This window comes from Cynocephalus volans, chromosome X, assembly GCF_027409185.1.
Source record: "Cynocephalus volans isolate mCynVol1 chromosome X, mCynVol1.pri, whole genome shotgun sequence".
Taxonomy (NCBI): Eukaryota; Metazoa; Chordata; class Mammalia; order Dermoptera; family Cynocephalidae; genus Cynocephalus; species Cynocephalus volans.
In genome coordinates, this window is record NC_084478.1 from 176,022,420 (window position 1) to 176,046,366 (window position 23,947).

General features: G+C 45.4%; 1 protein-coding gene across 1 annotated transcript; it reads right to left on the reverse strand.

Annotated features, from left to right (window-relative positions):
- Window positions 1-18,439: 18,439 nt before the first annotated feature.
- Window positions 18,440-20,351, reverse strand: LOC134368623 (melanoma-associated antigen 8-like). Its single transcript, XM_063085047.1, has 3 exons — window positions 20,144-20,351; window positions 18,958-20,011; window positions 18,440-18,503 (listed from the first exon to the last, which is right to left on the reverse strand). Exons 1-3 carry the CDS (start codon window positions 20,349-20,351, stop codon window positions 18,440-18,442), a joined length of 1,326 nt encoding a protein of 441 aa, XP_062941117.1.
- Between the last annotated feature and the right edge of the window lie 3,596 nt (window positions 20,352-23,947).

Genomic DNA, 23,947 nt, shown 5'->3' on the forward strand with positions numbered 1-23,947 from the left:
GGGCTACACTGTCATCAGGAGCAGTTTGTACCCCACAGCATTAACCACTGTCCCAGTAAGTACAAACTGCCTTCAGTCTGAGTGGCGATGCCCAATAAATACTGTCCACAGGATTCTAGAATCTCAGTAGGGGGGCAACCGGCTGCTGAAGTCATCGTTTCTTTATTTGTCATGTGATGTCACATAGGTGGCTCACGGCCAGTCTGGAGATTGAGCCCTGGCCAAGTGTTCGGGGGGAGAGGGTGGCTGGGCCCCCCAGCTTCTCTCTTTTCTAAAAGTGTAGAAAGGGTGGTTCAGATTCCCAGAAAGTCTCCCATGTGCTGACAGACACATGGTTTCATGGGGCCCGCCCCTGGATGAGTTGAGCAGCCTTGATCCCATGGCCACTCCCAGCCCTGAAGACAGGGGAGGCCTGTTGCTGGCCTCTCTGGTTTGCTCAAGGGCCAGTCCCCAGTTAGTCCAAACTTGGGTATTGCCAGGACTGTCTGGGTCAGCTGGGCCCCTGGGTGACTTTACCTCCCAGGTGATGGTGGTCCCTACCAGGCTGGGAAATCTAGTTCCAGTTGGTGTCCTTCTTCTCCCCCCATCTCTTTCCTGCTTTGGTCTCTTCCAGCCACTCCTGCTGGTGGGTTCCATCTGCTTAGATGGGCCCAGAGAAAGTGTGACTTATTACCACCTGCTCCAGCCAGAGTGGGGCTGCGCCTGAGCACGGTGGGAGTGCTCCTCTTGCTCCTCGACCAGAGCGGTACTCAGAGCACGGATGTGTGATTGGATGGGCACATGCTCGCTTGTGCTTTGCACTGTCATGTGGAGCTCTGCTTGTCCCCAATGCATCCCTCCTCCGTTCACAACAGGGTTGTCTTTACTTTCTATTTCTTCCTCATAGATCCTGTTCTTATTGTCGGAGACCCTCTCATTTCTGAGGCCTTCATTACAGAGACTCTATTCTGAGGAAAGTTCCTACTTGATTAACTAGACATGAGTAAAGGATTGCAACACAAAAATATCCATCAACGTGTATTTGAAAACAGATGAGAGTCTGGTGGGCTGGGGGAGCGGTGGGGAAAAACCCCAAATAATTGTCATTTTCAAACAGAGATGAGAGGATATAACCCTTTCTTTGGTGATACCTGCTCTCTAGCCATTGCAGACAACTTTGTTCTTAATATTCACTCTGCACAGGAGATGGATTGGTACAGGGCAAAGGCTCCAGGCTGAAAGGATTCTGGGTCCTCTTCCTACTAAGCAGTAGACTCTCTAATGGCCAGTTCTTTGTTACTAAAAGTGGAGTGCAAAGTTGGTTTGAAAGAGACCCTGTCGAGGTATCTTTCAGTCCAAGGGCGCTAATCCTTAATCATTTTTGGATTTGGGATTGGTCTGTGGTCGCCATTCTTTTAAACAAGTTTACAAAGCCTTCATCGTGGACTCAGTTTAACCTGTATGCACATGCACTTAAAGGCTTAGAATTGAAATGAACTTTATTTTTGATGTCTCCAAAGGGTAATTGGGAGCTTCTTTCATGGTGGTGACCCCAGCCTGTGCTCTTGCAGGTCGTTCCTCCTACCCCTGAGAGGTCTGTCTGAACCATGGCATGGAGTTTGTCGGTTGCAGATGCATAGGCACCAATGTCTCATGACGTCTGATATGGGTTTAATACATTCCCTAAATTTTCATGTATTAGAAACTTAATCCCTACTGTGACAGTATTAAGATGGTGGGATATCCTACTACAGTAATTGAAAGGTGGGCCTTTAAGAGGTGATTTTCTTATAAGGACTATACCTGTATTAGTCCATTTCCATTGCCTATAACATAAAGAAAACAAAATTTATTGCTTACAGTTTTAGAGGCTGATAATTCCAAAGTCCAGGGAACACATTTGGTGAAGGCCTTGGTGGTGGTGACCGTGACCGAGGGGTCCCACATGGCAGAAAATGGTGGGGCAGAGAGAGACTAACCTGTCTTGTGCTCTTCTTTTAAAGCCATCAGAACCACATGCCTGACCACAACTGTTAATTCACTACGGCATGGTCCTATAATCTACTCACCTCTTCAAGTCCCCACCTTTCAATTACCATAATAGGATTTCCCACCCTCAGCAGTTACTTGAGAAGTAAGCTTCTAGTATATGCACTTTGGGGACACAATTCAGTCAATCCACAGCTGTGCCCTTGTGAATGGATTCATCCATTTATGGAATAATGGGTGTGGTTCTGATGGCTTTTTTTTAGTGAGAAGCTTACCTCACTGGCTCTCTTGCTCAGTTATTTCAGTATGTGGCACCCTGCGTCGCTGTGGAGCCACCACCACCAAGACCGTCACCAGATGTGTTCCCTGTGCTTTGGACTTCCTGTAAGAAATAATTCTATTTCTTTATATATTACCCATTTTCAGGTATCTGTTATAAGCAACGGAAACAGACTAATACAGAAAATTGGTACCAGAGAAGTGGGGTGTTGCTTATAACAAATACCTGAAAATGTGGAAGTGGGTTTGGATCTGGGTATTGAATAAATGATGGAAGAATGTGGACAAGGAAAGTAGAAAAAGTCTAGATTCTGGTAAGAATTTAGAAGACAAGAAAACCAGGGAAAGTTTGGAACGTCTTAGAGATTGGTTAAGTGGTGGTGACCAGGATGCTGATAAGAAATATGGACTGTAAAGACCATTCTAAGGAGGTCTCAGTTAGAAATGAGGAAGAGCTTATTGGAAGCTGGAGCAGAGGCCACCCTTGCTCTGGAGTTGCAAGGACCTGGGCTGCATTCTGTTCATGCTCAAAATTTTTATGGAATGTGGAACTTCACATTGGTGAAGGATAGTGTTTGGTGGAAGAAATTTCTAAGCATCAAAGCATTCAGGCAGCTATGTGGCTACTTGCAACACCCTGCTGTGAATTATGGCAGAAGAGGTATGATGTGAAGGCAGAATTTATAATTAAAAGGGAGGGAGAGTGTAAGAAATTGGAAAAAACTCAGCCTGGCCACATAAAGGGTGAGAAAGTCTGTTAGAGTGAGGACACGAAGTGTGTAGCCCAGTGGCTGTTTTCTAAGGAGATGAGGACAGAAGAAAGGGATTGTCAAGAGAAAGAAAGACCTTAAAGGCATTTCAGAGATCTTCGAGGCTGTGTCTTCCATTACAGGTCCAGAGGTCTGGGGAGATAGAATGGTTTCAAGGAACAGGCCCGAGGCACCTTCCACTGGCTCACTGTCCAGGGCCACCTCGGAAAGGTGCTCCCACACCCCGGCTGTTCCAGCTGCTCCAACTGGAGTTATATTGGCCTCTAGTACTACTGGACCTGCAGCTTCAAAGATACAAGCTAGAAGCTTTGGCAGCATCCACATGGTGTTAAGTCTGCAGGCTCGCAGTATGCTAGAGTCATTCCCCAATTTCAAAGGATGTATAGAACAAACTGGGGGCCCTGGAAGTGATTTATCGTGGGTGGAGTAACGGCAGAGAGCTTTTCCTAGAGCAGTGCTGAGCAGAATTATGAGGTCAAAGTTGCAGTAGAGAACTCCCACCAAGACTATGCCTAGCAGAGCCGTGGGAGCAGGACCAACGTGGAGTCCCCAGAAATGCACAGCTACCAGCGGGCAACACCATCCTGGGAGCTCTGAAGCATGGCTGGATACCAGGAAAGCCATAGGAGCGGGGCTGCCTCAGGACTGGGACCCAACTTCCACACCAGTGTGCAGAGGATTCCAAACATGGAGTCAGGGTGCATGATTCACCAGCTTTGAGATTTGAAGCCTGCACTGCTGGATTTTGGACTTGCTTAGGACCTGTTACCCCTCTCTTTTGGCCTGCTTCTCCCTTTTTGAGTGGGTATGTGTACCATCTGTTTTTCCCAGTATTGTGTCTCGGAAGTACTTAACTTGTTTTGAAGCTATGTATGTCTTGTGATCCCCATGTGCATTGATTGGTGCAGATTTTCTTTTTCTCCTGATAATCTCTTATCATGGATGTTTCATGTCACATCTCGGAACTGTGTTGAAAAGGTATAAGCTGTTGTAGCCCCAACTGGGGCAACAGCCTGGACTGCTGAACTGGGGCAGGGATTGATGCATTGTTCTGTGGGACTCGGCCTTGGGGGAGGCTTCCAACTTGTCCTCCAGGCACTCCTGCTGCACCAAACCCCAAACCCCACAGTCCTGTGCAGGAGAGTCCTCCCGGTGGGCATGCTGAATGCCAAGGAAAATGTCCCACATGGAGCCCGCCCTCAGATTCCCAGGTTCATGTTTCTCCGGAGTGCTGGAATGAAATTTTTCAAGCCTTCCTGAAGTTGAAATTGAAATTGAAGAGTGGCCTTCCCTGTGGTTATTTTAAACCCATTTTTGCTCACACAATCTTTTTCAAGGTTTGAAACAGGCTACAGTTACCTGCTTTCCCACTGCAAACCTCTCTTGTGTCTGAAATATTTCCGATTTCTTCTTTGCATTTCGCTTCTAGAAGAGCAATTCTGTCCCTGAGGAGGACATGATTATGCACACACAATGGGCTGAAAGCCACTGCCCAGTGGTTGGGTGAGACTCTAGAAGGTTATACTGTCTGACTGTGCCTTTCCCATGCTGGGCCTCAAGTGACCCCAGGCATCACGATGTCACTGCAATGCCGTATCATAAGGCCCAAAAGCCTCAGCGTATCAATGACACACAAGGGTGGAGTAGGAAAACAGGAGTGTGGGTGCTCACAGGTGATGCCGGAAGCCACTAGAAAGGTACCAGAAGTCCTGAGCAGAGTCCTCAAGGCAGGGAGGCCTGGGCGAGCACACGGGTGACAGAGGTGGCCACGGTGAGGCAGAGTGTGGGCCTTTGGGGCTGCAGAAATGGGGAGGCTGAGGCCACGTGGCTCTAGTGGCTAGCCTGAGGCACCAGGTTGCTTCTTCCCCCTTGGTGACAGAGGGTCTGAAAGGCTTTGCACAGAAGAACAGCTCTGACGCACTTTGGTTCTGGGAAGGTCCCTCAGGAGACTGCATGGAGCAGAAATGGGGTGGGCCTGGAGGGGGCTCCTGCTATAACCCATGCCAGAGGAATGCTGAGGCTGGATTAGGGCAGAGTACAGGGCTGGAAAGGGGCCATGACAGGGACAGCTGCCAGGCAGCAGAGGCCAGGCTTGTGGACCAGTCGGGCTTAGAGGCTAAGAAGAGGATAGAGCTGGAGACAGTTCCGGAATGTTGAGCTTCACGTTGCCTTGTCCTCTGTGCTTGTGTTTGGTTTCCTGTTTTCTTTCTGTTAAACATGTCCATTAGAATCCAGTGGTTATCACGTAGTTCCCCGCACAGTTAGTCTCACAGACTCTACTCACTTGCAGTGTAACTTAGGTCAGCACCTTTCCCCCACCCCTGCAGAGGTTGTTCCACATGTTTGTAATACACTTAGTTTCCTCTGACAGTCTGCATTACTTCTTGGGATCTCCCTGACCTCTCAAATGATTTTTCAAATGTGTACGCATTGAGGTTCACTCTTTGTGCTGTAAAGCTCAAGTGGGTTTTGACCAATGTACGTGTTGTGTATGCACAATTACAGTGTCACGCAGAATAGTTTCACTGCTCTAAAAAATCCCTACCTCTCCTATTTAACCCTTCTTTCCTACCCCGAGCCTCTGTCAATCACTGATCTTTTAAATATCTCTATAATTTTGCCTTCTGCATAATGTCCTACATTTGTACATGGAATCATGGAATCATGCAGTGCAGTAGCTTTTTGGAATGATTTTAGCAATTTGGTTCCCCTGTCTCTTTTGTTTTCCGGTCTAGCTAAAGGTGTGTGAATTTCGTGGACCTTTTCAAGGAGCAAACTTTTGGTGGCATCGATGTTCTGCATTTTTGTATTCTCCATTTCATGTATTTCTGCTCTGGTCTTTATTGTTTCCTTTCTCGTGCCTGTTTTGGTTTGTTTTTCTGTTTTTCTAGATGATAGACGTTGAAAGTTTGGTTATTGATTTGAGACCTTTCTTCTTTCTTATGAGGGGTTTAGAGCTCTAAATTTCTGACTGCTGCTTTTGCTGTATCCTACACCTCTTGTTATGTACCATTTTTGTCTTTGTTCTTTTCAAAGTATTTTCTAGCTTCTGTTGTGATTACTCCTGTTAGCCATTGGTTATTGTTTTGGACTGAATTCTCTGCCTGGAAATTCATATGTTGATATTCTAGCCCCCAGTACCTCAGAATGTGACTGTATTTGGAATTAGGGCCTTTAAAGAAGGTAATGAAGTAAAAACGAGGTCGTGAGGGTGAGCTCTAATCCACTTGGACTGGTGTCCTTATAAGCAGAGGAGATCTGAACACATAAATAGGAATATCATGGGTGCATATGCACTGAGGGATGACATGCGAAGTGCCATCATGAGGACGAACAGCCACCTGCAAGCCAAGGAGAGAGGCTTCAAGTGAAATCAACCCTGCCAGTGCCTAAATTTTGAACCTCCAGCCTCCAGAACTGTGAGAAATTAAGTATTTGTTGTTTAAGCCACCCAGTCAGTAGTATTTTCTTATGGTAGCCCTAACAGACTAATTAAGTTATTTGAGAATGTGTTGTTTAATTTCTATATTTTTGCAAACCCCTCAGATTTCCTTTTGTTATTGATTTCTAATTTCATTCCATTTTGGTCAGAGAACATACTTTTTACAAGTTGAACCCTATCAAGTTTACGGAGGTGTGTTTTATGGTGTAACATGTGGAGAACGTTTTATGGTGTAACATATGGAGAAAGAAGCAAATCCTGGAGGAAGTTCTAGGTGCATGCTGTGGGCTAAATGTGTCCTCAAAAGATCATGTATTATAATCTTAATCTCCATTATAACAGTGTTAAGAAGGTGAGATATCCTATTATGGTAACTGAAAGGTGGGCCTTCAAGAGGTGATTAGATGGTGGGGACTGACCCTTGGGAATGGGCGTGGTTATGAGGACTTATAAAGAGAGTAAGAAGATTAGCTCTCTCTTGCTCAGCCCATTCTCGCCATGTGACAACCTGGTTGCCACGCGATCCTGTAGAGAGTCACCACCCAGATAAAGGCCTTCACCAGATGTGTTTCCTGGAATTTGGTCTTCCCAGCCTCCAAAATTAGAGTAAATAAATATTTCTTTATAAATCACTCATTTAGGATTTCATGTATGTGCACACAAACGGACTGATGTAGTGCACTTGAGAGGAAATTTTTTTTTTTTTTAAAGATGACCGGTAAGGGGATCTTAAGCCTTGACTTGGTGTTGTCAGCACCACGCTCAGCCAGTGAGGTAACCGGCCATCCTTATATAGGATCCGAACCCGTGACCTTAGTGTTACCAGCACTGCACACTCCCGAGTGAGCCACGGGCCAGCGCTGAGAGGAAATTTCTTCTGCTGTTGTTGGGTGGAGTGTTCTATGGATGTCTGTGAGATCTAGTTATTTTATAGTGTTGTTCTATCCTTCCTTTCCCATGTTGATCTTTCGTCTAGTTCTTCTATCCATTTTTGAGAGCAGGGTGAACTAGTCTGTTTGGGCTGCCATAACCAAGTTCAACAGACTGTGTGGTGTAAACCACAGAAATTTATATTTTCACAACTCGGGTGTCCAGAAGCACCAGACAGAGGTGCCAGAAAGTTTACTCATTCAATTTACCTGGTACGTAAGTCTGGATTTCAGCAAAAAATTACCAGGCATATTAAAAAATAAAAATGACAGTTTGTAGAGCCAGAGTAAATATCAGAAACAGACTAGGTATCCAAACATGTTGGAATTAGCAGACTGGAAATTTAATAGAACTATGATGAACATGTTAAGGGCTTTAATGGAAAAAGTGGACAGTATGCAAGCACAGATGGGTAATATAAGCAGAAAGATGGAAACTGAGAAAGAATCAAAAGGAAATGATAGAAATCCAAAACAATGTAATAGGTAACAAAAGCATAGATACATTTAGCTCCATAAAAACTAAAATCTTTGTGTATCAAAAGATGCTATCAGGAGAGTAAAAGTGCAACCCATAGACTGGGGGATAATATTTGCAAACCATATATCTGGTTAGAAGTCAAAATTCAAATTGCATAAAAACTCCTCGAGTTCAACGCCCCCCCCCCCACGCACACACAATAAAGAACCCAGTTGAAAAATGGGGAAAGCAGTTGAATAAACAGTTTCCCAAAGAAGATATGCAAATGGCTAGTAAGCACATGAAGATATTGCACATTGTTTGTCCTTAGGGAAATACAAATAAAAACTTAGAGACACCAGCAAACACCTACTAGGATGGCTACTACAAAAACAAACAAAAGAGAAAAGAACATGTGTTGGCAAGGATGTGAAGAAATTGGAACCTTTATGTTCTGTGATTCCTCAAAACGCTCAAAATAAAATTACTATATGATCCAGCAATTCCACTTCTGATTATGCACCCAGAATAATGGAAAGCAGGGGCATAGATATTTGTATACTCATGTTCAGAGCAGCATTATTTGCAGTAGCTAAAATATGGGAACAACCCAAGTGTCCATCAATGGATGAATGGATAAGCAAAATATGGTATATAATACAGTGGAATATTATTCAGCCTTAGGAAGGGAAATTCTGGCATATGTTGCAACGTGGACATTGAGGCTATTTTGCTAAGTGAAATAAGTCAGTTAGAAAAAGACAAATATTGTACAGATCCACGTATATGTGGTACATAGAGTGTTTGAATTCATAGAGACAGAAAGTAGAATGATCGTCGCCAGGGGATGGGAAAAGAGGGAATAAGACGTTGTTGTTCAATGGGTATCATGTTTCAGTTTTGCCAGAAAAAAGAGTTCATGAGATGGATGGTTGTAATGTTTGCATAACAGTATGAGTGTAATTAATACCACTGAACTGTACACTTAAAATGGTTAGGATGGTAAGTTTTACTTGTATTTTACTGTTTAAAAAGTGTCTTTTTTTTTTTTTTTTTTGAGAAATCACCCACTATAACAGAAACAAAGAATACTTCTGATGGGCTTATCAATGGACAGGACATGGCTGAGGAAAAAATGAACAAGTCTGAAGAAATGTAAATAGAAACTTCCAAAACTGAAATGTAGAGAAAAAAAGAATGAAAAACATGGAATCATACTACCCAATTTTAATATTTACTCTAAGCCTACAATCATCGAGACAATATGGAGTTGGCTAAGGGATACACGTATAAATTAATGGAACAGAACAGAGTTCATACACAGACCCACACAATTATGGGCAATTGAGGTTTTAGTAAGGAGTAAAGACAATTGATCTGAGAAGTGTTAGTCTTCTCAATAAGTGGTATTGGAACAATTGAACATCTATCTGTTAAGAAAATAAACCTCAGCCAAAACTACACACTGCATAAAAAAATCAACCCAAAATGAATCATAAATCTAAATGTTACATTAAACAGCTATACAACTTTTACAGAACACATGGGAAAAAAATCTTAATGGCCTCAAGTTAGGCTGAGGTCTTAAACATAACACCCAAAACATTATTCATAAAGGAAAAAAATGATAAATTGGGCTTCTTCAAAATGAATACTTTTGCTCTGAGAAACACACTGTTCAGAGAATAAGTCAAACTACAGACTGAAAAAACAATATTTGCAAACCATATATCCAACAAAAGTCTTATGAAGAATATATAAAGAGCACTAAAATCTCAAAAAGAAAACATGTAAGAAGAGAAAATTACACCAAATTTAGTTTAAAAATCGAATTGGCTTTTATTTGTGATTCTAAAGTGGGGAACATCTCATTCTATGAAACAGAATGGGTGTTCCAATGAGCTGAGCAGAGGAGGTTTGCTTTACAGGCAGAAAAATACTGACAAAAGCAGAAACAGGGAACAAAAAGTGGTTTGGTCATTTCAAAGTTGTTTTCCTTATAGGGTTGAAAGAAATGGAATTTCTTACCACGCCTGCTCAGGTAAACTGGGCCTCTTCAGATTAGGTGCTGTGAATCAATCTCTCTCTTTTGGATAACTGGCCCTTTTCAAAATTCAGTTTGATTAGTTAGAACTTAGCAGGAGTGACTCCGTTTTGGTTTGGTCTGGTCCGCTGTAGCCTAGGGCAGAAACAGTCCAAACCATTGGCCTCCCATAAATTTATTTAATACACACAACTGTATTAGTCCATTTTGTGTTGCTATAACAGAATACCTGAGACTGGGTAATTTATAAAGAACAGAGGTTTATTTGGGTTACAATTCTGGGACAGCTGCATCTGGCACGGGCCTCAGGCTACTTATACTCATGGTGGAAAGTGGTAGGCAGCCAGCGGGTACAAGCAGATCACATGGCGAGAGGAAGCGCGAGAGGGTCTTTTAAACAACCAGTTCTTGTGCGAACTAATAGAGCAAGATCTCACTCACTACTCCCACCCCCGAGGGAGAGCATTAATCCATTCGTGAGGGATCGGCTCCCATGACTCAAACAGCTCCCAACACTGTCACATTGGGGATCAGACTTCCACATGAGTTTAGGGGGACAGCACATCCGAACTATCATTCCACCCCTGACCCCCCCAAAACTCATGTTTCTCTCATACAAAAATATAATCATTGCATCCCAGCAGTCCCCCAAATCTTAGCTTGTACAAGCACCAACTTAAAAGTCCAAAGTCTCATCTGAGACCAAAGGCAAGATTTCCAGCTGTGAACCTGTAAAAACAAAAAACAAATTTATCTACTGTCAAGATACAATGGTGGAACAGACACTCAGTGTACATTCCCATTCCAAAAGGGAGTAATAGGCCAGAAGAAAGGACAAACAGTCCCCAAACAAGTCCGAAATCCAGGAGGGCAGACATTAAATCTTAAAGCTCCAAAATAGTCTGCTTTGACTCCAAGTCCCGCATCTTGAGCACAATGGGGCATCTGAGCCCCCAAAGACTCTGGCAGCCCCACCCCCACAGCTCTTCCAGGCCCAGACCACTGGGCTGTGCAGGTGCCTGTGGCTTTTCCAAGCCAGCACTACATGTTGCCAGTGGCCCTACAGTTCTGGGGTCCTGGCAGCAGCCGCATTGCCTTGGCTCTACTGGACATTTCCCTGGTCGGGGTTCCCTGTGGGGACTCCAACCCCACTTTTCTGCTCCACCTTACTCTAGTAGATGGCCTCTCTGGTGACTCCACCCATGCAGCTGGGCTCTGCCTGGGCCCCCAGGCTTTTCCGTACATCCTCTGAAATCTGGGTTGAGGTGACCACACCTCCACTGCTCTTATGTTCTGCCGGCCTGCAGACATAACACCACGTGGATGCCACCAATGTTTCTGGCTTGTGTTCTCCAGACCTGTTGCATAAACCACACTTGAGGTCACTTGAGGAAGGGCTGCTCCAGCCAGAGCAGCTGGGATGCAGGGAGCAGATTCCCGAGGGCAGCTGCACCCCAGGTCTGTCCTCCAGGAACACTCAGTCCTTCTAGTCCTTAGGGTCTGTGATGGGAGTGGCACCGTTCCAGACTTCTGAAATGCCTTCAGGGCCTTTCTCCCATTGTCTTGGCTATTAGCGTCTGGCTGCCTCATCACCAAGCTTATGTCTCTAGCAACCATTCCATCTGCTTCACCCTTGCATGTTTCTCTTGCTCTCTGCTTCTCTACCACATGGCCAGGCTGCAAATTTTCCAAATCTTTATGCTCTGCTTCCCTTTTAAATTCTGGCTTTACATCTTGCCTTTTCTGCCATAATTCAGCATAGGCTGTTGCAGGTAGCCATGCAGCTTCCTTAAGGCTTTGCTGCTTGGAAATTTCTTCTGCCAAACATTCAGGTTCACAGCACTTAAGTCCCACCTTCCACAAAGTCATTGGGCATGGACACAATGCAGCCAAGTTCCTTGCTATGGTGGAGCAAGGGTGATCTTTTGTCCAATTTCCGATAAGTTCTGCATTTCTGAGATCTCATCATCCACATGGCCTTTACTGTCCACATGTTGCTCTAACAGAATACCTGAGACTGGGTAATTTATAAAGAACAGAGGTTTATTTGGCTTACAATTCTGGGACAGCTGCATCTGGCACAGGCCTTAGCTGCTTTTATTCATGGTGGAAAGCGGCAGGCAGCCAGTGGGCACAAGCAGATCACATGACGAGAGGAAGCAGGAGATAGAAGGTGCCAGAGTCTTTTAAATAACCAGCTCTTGTGGGAACTAATAGAGTGAGATCTCACTCACTACTCCCAAACCCCAGGAAGAACATTAATCTATTCATGAGGGATCTGCCCCCATGACTCAAACAGCTAGCAACACTGGCACACTGGGGATCAGATTTCCACAGGAGTTTAGGGGGAAAACATGTCCAAACTCTGTCACACAACCAAAGTTTTTAATGGGCAAAAGATATCAATAGACACGTCACCAAAGTGCACATGGATGACAAATAAGCAAATGAAATTTATTCCACATCATTATCTATTAAAGAAATGTGAATTAAATCATGATGTGATACCATGACACATACTTAATAATGACTAACATTTTTTAAAAAGACTGATATTACTAAGTGCAAGCCAGGATGAAGAACCACTTGAAATCTCATACATTGCTAGTGCAAATTATGAAATGGTACAACCACTGTGGAAAATGATTTGGTAATTTCTTATGAACACACCCTTACATGATATGAGTCATCAATCCCAATCCCAGGAGAAGTAAAAATTTATGTTCACACAAAGCTCTATGCATTAATGTTTATAGCACTCCATTCATATTGGCCAAAACATGTAAATAACCTAAATGTCTTTCCATGGGTGATTGGAGAGTGAAATTTTGGTGCATCTGTACAAGGGAACACTACTCAGCAATAAAAAGAAATGAACTGCTGATACACACAACAACTTGTATCAAAGTCAAAGACATTTTGCTGTGTGAAAGGAGCCAGTCTCAACAAGTTACATATTCTATTATTCTGTTTATATGACATTCATAGAACGAGAAAACTGAAATGACAGAGAACAGATGAGTGGTTGCCAGGGTTAAGTGAGGAGGGGTGGATGTAACTACAAATGAATAATAGCACATGGGAGAGTGTTTGGGGGGCAGGGTGACAGAACTGTCTGTATCATGATTGTGGTGGCAGTTCCATAAATCTACACATGAACTAAAACCCATAGAACTGTACACGAAAAGAAATAAAAGGAATTTTACTGTTTGATAATTCAAAAAATAGAAATTAAAAATTAAAAAAGTAAGCTAGCATGACTATATTATATCATAAAAAATGTTGATAAGGAGGAAAATTATGAATAAACAGGGACATTATGCAATAAGAGTCAATTAACCAAGAAGGCATAAGAATCCTCTTTATTTACTAAAAGCAGAGCTTCAAAATACATGCAACAAACAAATGAAAAACAAAAAAACAAAATACATGAAACAATATCTGATATAACTGAAAGGATAAAATAGTCAAATGTACTATTCTATATGGAGACTGCAGTACTTTTCTCTGAGTAAATGATACAAGTAGATAGGAATTCTGCAAGGTTGTAGAAGGTCCTGAACAATATGGTGTGAACAGCCTTGAGGTGACTGGATTTTAGTGAACACTCTACAAAACAACAGCAAAATATACAAGATTTTCAAGTGTATGTGAAATTTTTATCAGTGTAAGTCATGAAACAACCCATAATAAATTTAAAATAATTGAAATTATACAAAGTAACTTTCCCCCCCACTAATGGAATAAAACTAAAGAATATAACAAAGTAGATATTAGAATTTGTGAAATTCAGCTAAAGTAGTGCTTAGAGGGAAATTTATGTCATTAAATGCTCATACTAGAAAGTAAAAAAAAAGTCAAATCAAAAATCTAAACTTTAATCTTAAATAATTATTAAAAGAAAAGTAAATTAAACCAAATGCATAGAAAAGGAAGTGGATAATATAGATAAGAAAGGAAAGGAAATTAAAATTTCTGAAAAATAAATGATATTGATAGAACCAAAAGCTAGATCTTTGAATACATCAGAGAAGCATAAATATCTGATGACAACCTGAGAAATTAAAACACAAAACAAAGTTGAAAAGCAACAGCTTAATGGGTCTGAACACAGCCAGGAGTATCAGAAGCTATACGAGGGTACTTCAACACATTTATGGAAAAGTAGAATTAAAACATAATAGGAATCTCTTTATGAACCTTTTGAAGTGCCCTCATATATACATATACATACAGAGAACAAGGTATATATAATACAGGAGTGCACGAAGAGCATAAATGACCGAACACAAAATTGTATAAATAAATAAATGTCTTATTCTCTAGTAGTTATGTGTAAATTCTATAAAAGTGTGGAAAACACAGCAAATCATTTAGATCTACATAAAATGCACACAAAGGGAAAAAAAAACTGACAGTGTAAAAAGTAAGAATTTATTTTCAAGGAGAAATTGAAGTCAAATATAAAAGTGTTGCCCCCCGCACAAAAAAAGGAGTACCAAATGATATTGGTGTTTATTAATTTTTTTTGAATTTTTAATTTTGGAGTATGTGAACCCATATATTCAAAACAGAAATATAAAATATTATTTCAATGGGAAAAATAAATACTGTGCATATTATTTTTAGCTGAAAATCTTTAGATACACCTTTAGTAAAACTCAAGGATTGATCAGTTTCACAAAGAGAGCCACGGACCAAAAATTAAACAGCAAATGTTCATAGGAGGAAGGGGGATGTGTGGATCTTCTAAAAAGGAAAAGGAAACGTCCAGTGAACAAATTATACAGTGGTGAGGAAATTCCTGAGTCACAAAGATAATGTAGGATCATATAAATTTGAGAGAAACCATTAGTGATTTTGTTAGGACGATGTGTGAATGAGAACATTAAAACGGAGGAATTGTTAATGCAGAAAATAAACTGTGAGATACAGCAAACAACCAAGCAGGTATCACTTATAGTATTAACTGTTAACAAAATCACAAGTCACAATTCTTTCTACATGGTACTTACTTTGTGAAAAATGATCACGTGTTAACTAAAGAGATTGTGTGTGGAATAATTGTTTATGAAGGAAAAAATAAGTAACTATGTGAAGTGAGGGATATGTTAACTAGCTTGTTTGTGGTAATTATTTCTCAGTGCATACTTACATGAAAACATCAAGTTGTACACCTTTAAAATACACATTTTTATTTGTCAATTTTATGTTAATAATCGCAAAAATAGTCTGTGAAGAAAAACAATTATAAGACTTATGAGAATCTTGCATTCTTCATCTGAAAATCAGAGTGTTTAAATAAAAGTGCATTTTCAGGTGCTGCTTAGTATTAATAGCAGTATGAGTGAAGAGCATATACTTCTAAAATAACATACTTCATCTACTCACATCTATTAAAGCAAAATTTAAATGAACTCCAAGAGGTGAATACTACAATGTCTGAGCTAAAAAAAGAAAAAAAAAAAAAAAAGGAACATTGTTTTGGATTAATGCCCAATTAGACATGACAGAAAAGATTAATAGACTCGAAGAGAGAAATTCTCCACAATGAAACACAGAGAAAAAAAGACAAAAATACCGAATAGAGAATCAGTGAGGCAACATCTGAGGCAACTTTGAGTAGCCTAATATGCATGTATTTGGTGACCCTGAATTAGAGGATAAAGGGCAAGAAGAATCTATTGGAAAAAATAATCAATGGAAAATTTCAAATTTATCAAAACTATAACCTACAAATCTGAGAACTTGAAAGAAACCCAAGGAGAAGAAATGTGAAAAAAATAAATACTAAAACACATCATAAGCAAACTGTTAAAACCAGTGATAAGAGAAAATATTGAAAGTTGTCAGAGAGAAAGGACACTTTACTTACAAAGTGACAGAGAGGAGGATGACAGCAGGTTCTTTCCGCAAACCACAGAAGCTGGGGGGTAGTGGAACAATATATTTAATTTATAGAAAAAAAATCCATGTCAACCCAGATATTCATATCCATTGAAAACTTTTAACAAAGGTGAGATAGAAGATCTTTTAAAATGCAAAACCTGAAATAAGTCATCACCAACGGATGTACTGTATAATAAATGTTCATGACATTTCTCCAGGCAGATGGAAAATGATACCAGGTAAAAATATGGATCCACAGAAAGGAATTCTGAATCTGCACAAAGATGCCTGCAAATTTCCACTACATGTGGAAATATGAAATATACTTTCCTTAGTATATAAATGTCTTTAAACAATAATTGTTTACAGTAGAAAATAACGACAACGTATGATCGGGTGTATAACAAATGTAGATGTGAAATGTATGCCAACAATAAATCAAAGGCAGAGGAAAGAGAAATTAAACTATATTATGTGTGTTTGTGAGTCTGACCAGTCTGAGTTCCAAAGCACAGGGCCAATTTCTTTCCTCTTTGCACATAACCCCCCAGCAGAGTGACCAGGAGACCTGGCACATACCAGGCTTTTACAAAAACACTCATTGTTTAAAGTGTGAACACAGTGTGAGTAGTGGGGGTGCTGGAACCCCAGACACAAATTAATCTTCTCTGGTCCTTGAATGAGGGATTCTTACAGGAACCACTTCACCTTATGTTCTAAAGGGAATTCAAGGACACATCTTTCACAGATTTTATTGCGATTAGGCAAGGAGCATCAGTCTAGAGGATTATGTGTTATGTTGGGGGAGCAGACATAAAATATGGAAGTAAAATTAGCCAAGCTCCCTGCTCTTGAGGGTGCTTGAACATGGCCTAAGAGTACTTTCAAAAGAAGGAAACATGGCAAGAAGCAGAGAAGGGCCACTTTGTTACATGGTGCAGAGAAGATACCAGGTAAAGGCAGTAGCAGGGGTCTCTCTCCAACAGGGGAATGTGAGCCAGGGCTCGAAATCAAGGTAGAGACAGGGCTTAGTGAGACAAGAAAAAAGAACCTATGCAAAATCGGAATGCAGGTGGAGGGTTGGAGGGAGGGTAGCCAGTCCCACGCTGAGAATAGAGAACAGCTGAGTGGGTAAAAGGACAGCGTGTGCCCATGTGTGTTTAGGGTGGTGGGGGAAGGGGAGCCCTGAGAAGTTGTTGGGGAAACAAGAAAAGAGATGGTAGGGTATGCCGGGGATGCAGAGGTTGAGGGGTAATAAATAAGTTTTGGCAGTGCTGCAAAGCCAGAAGGGAAATGAAGATTCAGCGTGTTGAGCAGAGTGGTGTCCACACAGCAGATGCCTGTGCAGGAGTCTGATGAAGTCCAGCTCTGAGAAAGCGTCTTCCAGCACAGAGTTTTTCCAGCGCTGCTCAGGGAGAACCGTCGAGTTCTGCAGCGTGGGCAGGGCTACGAGCTTACAGTGCTCACATCAGCCAGAGCGCTCTGCCTCCTCGTGGTCATAGGCTGGGTTTCTGTGAAAGGCTTCAGTTGGCAAAAAAGTTCTCACATCTAAAACGTGGACAACCACTGTCCACCAGAGATACGATGCATCATAGAGCCCCAGCCTCCAGGTACAAGGGCCTATTGTTGCCTCCAGGGCCCGGATGTATTTATTATGAGCAGCTTTGGCTACTACAGAGCTTCCAGCTGTGCAAAACTCACATGCTAGGTTTGAGTAGAGAAGTGTCGGTGTATTGTGGGTGGGAGGGAGAGTGGAAGTATTGCATAAAGGTTGCCGAGAGTGACGTCTTATAAGCAGACGTGGGATTGAAATTCACAGTATGTAATGGTATATATACATATATCCATACACTCTTTCTCGATCGCCAGCTATTCCCCGTCATCCTCAAGCCCAGCTAAGGGGGACAGCTTCTACCTAGTCAGCAGCCTCAAGAGTCACATCGTCACAGATTATCCCAGTCATTTTGCAGTCCCTAACTTCCTAAAACTCTTGTGTGTCTCCACCTCACCATCCTCCCAGCCACAGACTGAACTAAGGGCCTTGTCATTTTCCTTTGTTTACTCAGTGTTTTCCGTACTATGTGTTCAATAAATGTTTGCTGAATGAATGAATGACAGAAATTACCAGGCGTTCCCATCTGATGATTCAAATGCGCAGCCTGCCCTACCTGAGCCGGCTGCCTCTGTGACGAAACCGACGGTGCCCTTAACTGTGCTCTCTGAACTTCAGAATCCCCACGGAAAACTATCAGTGCCAGGGGCATTGTGGACGTATCCTCCCCAGGCACAGTCTCAGTTTGTGGATGCTCTCAATGGGATGCGTGATGCTTCCTGCATGAACCCCACACCTCCCCGTCAATTTCACCAAGAAGGGGGGCCCCAGCAGGCATCAGGATAGCTCCTAGCGTGGGACACTGGTGAGGGTGCACTGGCCCATAGAGTGGGCAAGAGACACCTGGAACAATGTGGGGGCCAGCTGTGCGCTTCCTCACAGAGGTGGGGGATTCTAAGGGAGGGTGGGGTGTCACCAGTCCTGTATTCCCTCCTCTCCCCCTTCTCTCCCTCTTGTCCTTTCACCCCGTGCTGAGCTTTGGATTCAGGGTTCTGAGCACCAGCCTGCCTGTGGCACTGAGGACTTGGTTGTGCATGTGGTCTCTGTCATGGATTCTGGCAGCTGCTCTCCTCTGCATCCTCCCGATGTCCACCAATGAACATGACATAGCTAATAAGCCAAAAAAGGAAGTTTCCTAACAGAAATTTAGTAAATTTCCATCTCAAATGATAAATTTCAAAATTGAGGTGTGGAGGAGTCTTCCCCAGCTGGGTGCAACTCAAACTCCTTGAATTTGAGTCAAGGATAAACTCTTTCCTCCCTCCCAGTTGCTTTTCCATCTACATCACTATTTTCATTCATTTCACCCTGATCCCAAATCCACCTATTGCTCAAAATTGGCCAAATTACCTCAAGACGACCTAATTAAAATGCCATGTTAATGGCGCTGGCTCTGCTTCTCCCAGCCAGGCAGAAGAGTACCTGGCCAGTGGCTTCTGTCCCTCACCTCATGGGAGGTTCACCCTTATCACTCAGGCAATCCTTCCAGGTGTGGGTATAAATCACGTAGTTCCTGTGCTGTGTTTAACCACACTGGGACAGGAGTGCAGGACACCTCCCATACCTGCCCCAGGTGGACAGTTCTCTCTGCTTGATCCACCATCCAAAAGCAACTGTTTCCTCATCTCTCAAAGCCTCCTCATACGAGTATGGTAGTGAACTGGGGACGGTACTACTAAACTTGCCCAAATGCCCCAGAACTTTCATCTTGGTGGTTTCAGCGTGGGCACGCGGGCCCCACAGGAACTCATAGCGTGCAGGATCGCTGTCGGGCACCTGCCGGTACTCCAGGTAGTTTTCCTGCACCCAATCTTCAGTGATGAGCTTCCTGGGCTCCCCGTAGAGGGAGTGCTCGCTCCCAGGACACACCCCCAGCACACTCAGCACTTCCCACATGGACTCCTCGGAGGTGCAGTTGCCCTCCATGAAGATCAAGCCCAGGATGTTAATCAGGAGGCCGGTCTTAGGCATGCTTTGGTCATCACTCTGCATCCCATCGTAGGTGAGGCCCAGGCAGATGCTGAAGCTGTAGGCGTGGCCGGCAGGATCCACTTCCTTCACTTCAATGCCATAGACCAGCTCCAGGCACTCAGAGACTCTGCTGAAGATGGCAGGGAATTGGTCCTCGTAATTTTTGAGGACACCATTCAGCATTTCTTCCTTTGTGATCGGCTCCTTCATTCGATACTTGAGGAGCAGAAAATTTAGCAAATCATTCATTGTCTCCCCTGGTGCAATCTGGAGCAAGGACTCAGGGACTTCCACATCCTGCGAGGTGCTCGGGCCCTCCTCTCCTTGGCTACTGGGGCCATCATTTGACTGGCTCCATGGAGTGGAGGCAATGGCAGTGGGGGATGAGGAGACATTCTGAGGACTCGGGGGAGGACTTGGTGTTCCAGCCGCAGGCACCTCCTCCGGGGTGCCTGGGATCAGAGGAGAGGTGGAGGCAGAGGCGTTGGAGGAAGAGGAAGAGGAGGTGGTAAAGAAGATGACCTCCACGTCTTCCTCATCAGCAGGAGCAAACACATCCACCAGGAACAGTGACCGTCTTTGGGCCGGAAATCCGTCGTCAAGCTTGCAGAGCTGGCTCTTCTGACAATGAGGCATCACGACTTTCCCTGAGGACAGAAGACAGGAGTGAGGGCTGGAGTTGGGTGATGGGGACGCACAGGCCTGGGGGAGGGAGGGAGCAGGTGAGCGGCCTCAGCCTAGGACCACACCCTAGGGGGCTGTGACAAAGGCCTACTCACAGGTCTTCGCTTTAGGTGGTGCTCGGGGCCTCACAAGGCTCCTGTCCTCCTGGTCGGCCTGTCTCCTGTGGACCTGAAGGGGGAATGAGACGGCTCCTCGGGGTGCAGCCGCCAGAGGTTGGGGCTCCGGCACTGACAGTATTGTGGGTGGGGCCGGGCGCTGCGGGATCCCCTCTGTCCTGGGGCCGGTGGGGCTCTTGTAACTCATTAGGGCATGCCCCTCACCTTGACTCCTGCACTCCTGGGCCTTCTCCGCTGTGACCTGAGGACACTGTCTCACACCAAGGTCTCACCTCTCAGTTTCTGGAGCTCCTGTAAGAGGAACAGAGGAGGTCCTAGGGCTGCAGACTGCAAGGACACCTTGGGCTCCCAGTGCTGACAGGAGGGGTGAGCCGGACTCTGTGAGGTTCCCCCTGTTCTGTGGTGAATGAATGGTCCCCTCCATACTCACTCGGAGCCCTCACCTTTCCCGTGGCAGGACCCAGACCCAACCCTTCTGCAGGCCTGAGAAACTCTCAGAACAAGAGCTCACACCCTTGATAGGGAACAAAAAGCAGTGAGGGGCCCATATCTGGCCACACCTGCCCAGGGCATCCCAGGGAGGACCGCAGGAGGTGCCCAAATTCAGTGGGATCCGTGTGTCCTGGAGGGAGGGGTCTGCGTGATATCACCTTTATGTCTGGCAGGTCCTGGGACTCGCCCTCTGTTGACCTGAGGCCACGTGCCTTACGCCAAGGCCCTATCTCCATGAGACACCGGAAAAGGATGTGAGAGCCAAAGCCCCGTCTGTTCCCTGGGTCTTCCCATGGCTGACAGAAGGAGCAGGGAGGGGCTGGGCTCCTTTGTGTTCTGGTGAGGGTGGTCCCCTCAGCCCTCACCTTGACTCCTGGTAGGTAGGGCCTGGGACACATCTCTGTTGATCTGAGCGTGGCCCTCTCAGATTAAGGTCCTCAGCCCTCTGGGACCCCTGAGCCAGAAATGAGGCTCAGTCTGAAGCTCTTCCCAGAGTCTCCTGGGCTGACAGCAGGGCCATAGTGGACATTTGTGGGACTCTCTTTATGTTCTGGGCTGGGGGCACCTTCAGTCCTCACCAAAATCTCTTCCCTTGACAGATCCTGGGATCCCTCCCTCAGCTGATCAGATGTTTCTCCCGCTTCTGATCCAATCTCACCCCTAAAACCAAGGCCCTCAGCTCCCTGAAAAGGAAGTGACACCAAGCCAGAAGTGACAAGTTGTCACATCCTGGGGGCGTCACCCCTGCCTGGGGTCTCTGAGAGTTGCCCAGGATGTCCCAGTGCTGACAGGAAGGCCTCGGTCCAGACTGTTTGGGGTTGGGGCTTCCCTCAGTCCACCCTCTGGGTATTCACCTGTAATCCTGGCAGGGCCTAGACCAACGCTCTGCTGACCGGACATCACCTCCCTTAGCTCAGGCCAAGCTCTCACGTGCTTGAGGACACCCTTTCCCCACCATGGTGCAGTTGACAGCATGCCACGCCCTGCTTCCCCTACCTGGGTCCCCTAGAGGTTGAGAACAGGGAAGCTGGAGTCTGTGGTGTCTTTTCTGAGGTGGGTAAGTACATTTAGTCTTCACTGGGAGTACCTGCCTCGACTTCTGAAAAACCTGGGACTTGTCCATCAGCTGATGTAAGGCTACTCCCCTCAGAGCAAAGTCATTTCCTCCCTGACACCTTCCTCAGGCTGAAGTCAGAGGCCACCACATCCAGCCAGGCCTGCCTGGCTCCTCCCAGGGCCAACAACAGGGGTGGGGAATTGTTGGGTCCTCACTATCTGGGGAGGGAGGTCCCTACATTCCTCCCTCTGTGTCCTCACCTGGGTGTTTGGCAGGGCCTGGGACTCTTTCCTATGCCGACCTGAGGCTGCAACCCTCAGACCAAAGTCCTCACCAGCCTCAGACCCCCGAGGCAGCAGTGAGGGAGCATCATATCTGGTCACCGTGCCTGCAGGTTCTAGGGCTGACAGTGGTGACAGAGTGGGTTTCTGTGAGGCCTCTGCTGTTCTGGGGTGGCAGTATCCCCAGTCCTCCCTCAGGCAAAGGTGCTCACCTCCCTGACACCCCAAAGGGAGAAGCAAGGATGCAACAGTTCTGGCAACCCTGCCCAGGTTCTCGCAGGACTGGGCTGCGCCCAATTTTACCTGGGGTCCTACGTCCCCTGAATCCTTCTGTTGACTCCAGGTAGGTCCTGGGACCCTCCCTCTGCTTACCAGAGGTCGTGCTCCCTATACCAGGCCACTTCTCTCTCCCAGACCTGGATGTGGAAGTCAGGACATGTGCCCAAGTCCCCCCAGGGCTGATAACAGGGGCAGGCTTCTGTTGCGTCCCCTCGTTCTGGATTCTAATGCCCCCTCTGTGTTCTCTCTGTGTTCTCACCTCTGTACCTGGAAGAGCCTCGGCCCCCTACCCTGAAAACAAGGCCCTCACCTCTTCCCCACCCCAAAGGCAAATGTCAGTGGATGTCATATATGGCACCATTCTTGGGGCTTCTGAAGCCTGACGAGTCTGCCCCCGAGTGGTTTATGGGGTGCAGCAGGGGCAAAGCTGGATGATTCAGGGTCCCTCAGTCCCCCCTCAGTGTATCACCTCAACTCTATCACAGTCGGATCTCTGTCCCCTCTACCGACCCAAAGTGTCAGAGGACGTCACAAACTGCACGATGCCCGGGTCATCCTGGGCTGAAATGGACTCTGTGGGTCCCCTGACTTCATTCTAAGGGGTGTCACCTTGGTTCTGGGCAGAGGCTGGACCCTGTACCCTGAGACTTGATTCTGCCCTGTCACACCAAGGCTTGTCTCCCAGAATCCCCTGAGGTGGCAGTGGGGGAAGGGGGCTCAGCCTGACAAGTCTGCCCCTGAGTGGTCCATGGCTGACAACAAGGGCACAGCTGGATGACTCGGGGTCCCTCAGTCCCCCTTCAGCATCTCACTTGGACTCTAACACAGACCGATCTTTGTCCCCTCCACCGACCTGAAGTATGTACCTCACACCAACCCCTCCCCTTTCTCAGACCCCCAAGGCGGAAGTGAGAGGACGTCACAACCCGCACTGTGCCCAGGAAGTACTGGGCTGAAATGGACTCTGTGGGTCCCCTTATTTCACCCTCAAGGTTCTCACCTTGACTCCTAGGAGGACTGTGATACCTCCCTGGGCCTACCTGAATATGCCCCTGTTGGATTGAAGTCCACACTTCCCTGATTCCTTGAGGCAGAATTGGACATATATAAGTTCACTCTTGTATAAGTGAAAATTGGGGGAGTGGTCACCCTGACACCTCTGCCTGGGTTCTCTCAGGGTTTACAGCAGGGTCGGACATGGATTCTTTCTGTAATGTTGGTGGCTGGCTGGTAAGGGGATCCGAACCCTTGATTTTGGTGTGATCATAGCACTCTCTAATCAACTGAGCTAACCAGACAGCACAAGACGGATTCTTTGAGGTTGCTTTGTTTTGAGGAGTGGACCCTTCCAACGTCATTCATGAGGGCCCTCATCTTGGCTCCTGGCTTCATGACCGAATGCTTTCTTGGAGATGTCCTCCCCCGCCACATCAGCACAGAGTTCTATCTTGGGATGAGTGGTTGTTAGCAGGGAGACACTGGTCAGACTCAGGCCAGGCACAGGAGAGTGTGTGCAAGTTTGGGCAGAGCAGCAGGAGAAGGAAGTGTCAGACTCAACACAGATTTTGGCTGTTTTGGCCACGGCCTTACACCCCTACTGGGTAGGACATCAATAGGTGTCCTTCAGGAGCCTAAAGGTTGCAGGTGGCATGAAGGAAATTCTGCAGTCAGAAC

What these genes read in the sequence shown, in the direction of transcription:
- LOC134368623 (XM_063085047.1), bottom strand. Translation starts at nt 20,351, where the DNA reads ATGAGTTACAAGAGCCCCACCGGCCCCAGGACAGAGGGGATCCCGCAG. An exon ending in ACCACCTAAAGCGAAGACCT is followed by an intron (nt 20,012 to 20,143) that starts GTGAGTAGGCCT and finishes TTCTGTCCTCAG; the next exon opens with GGAAAGTCGTGATGCCTCAT. An exon ending in GAACTGTCCACCTGGGGCAG is followed by an intron (nt 18,504 to 18,957) that starts GTATGGGAGGTG and finishes TTGGCTTATTAG; the next exon opens with CTATGTCATGTTCATTGGTG.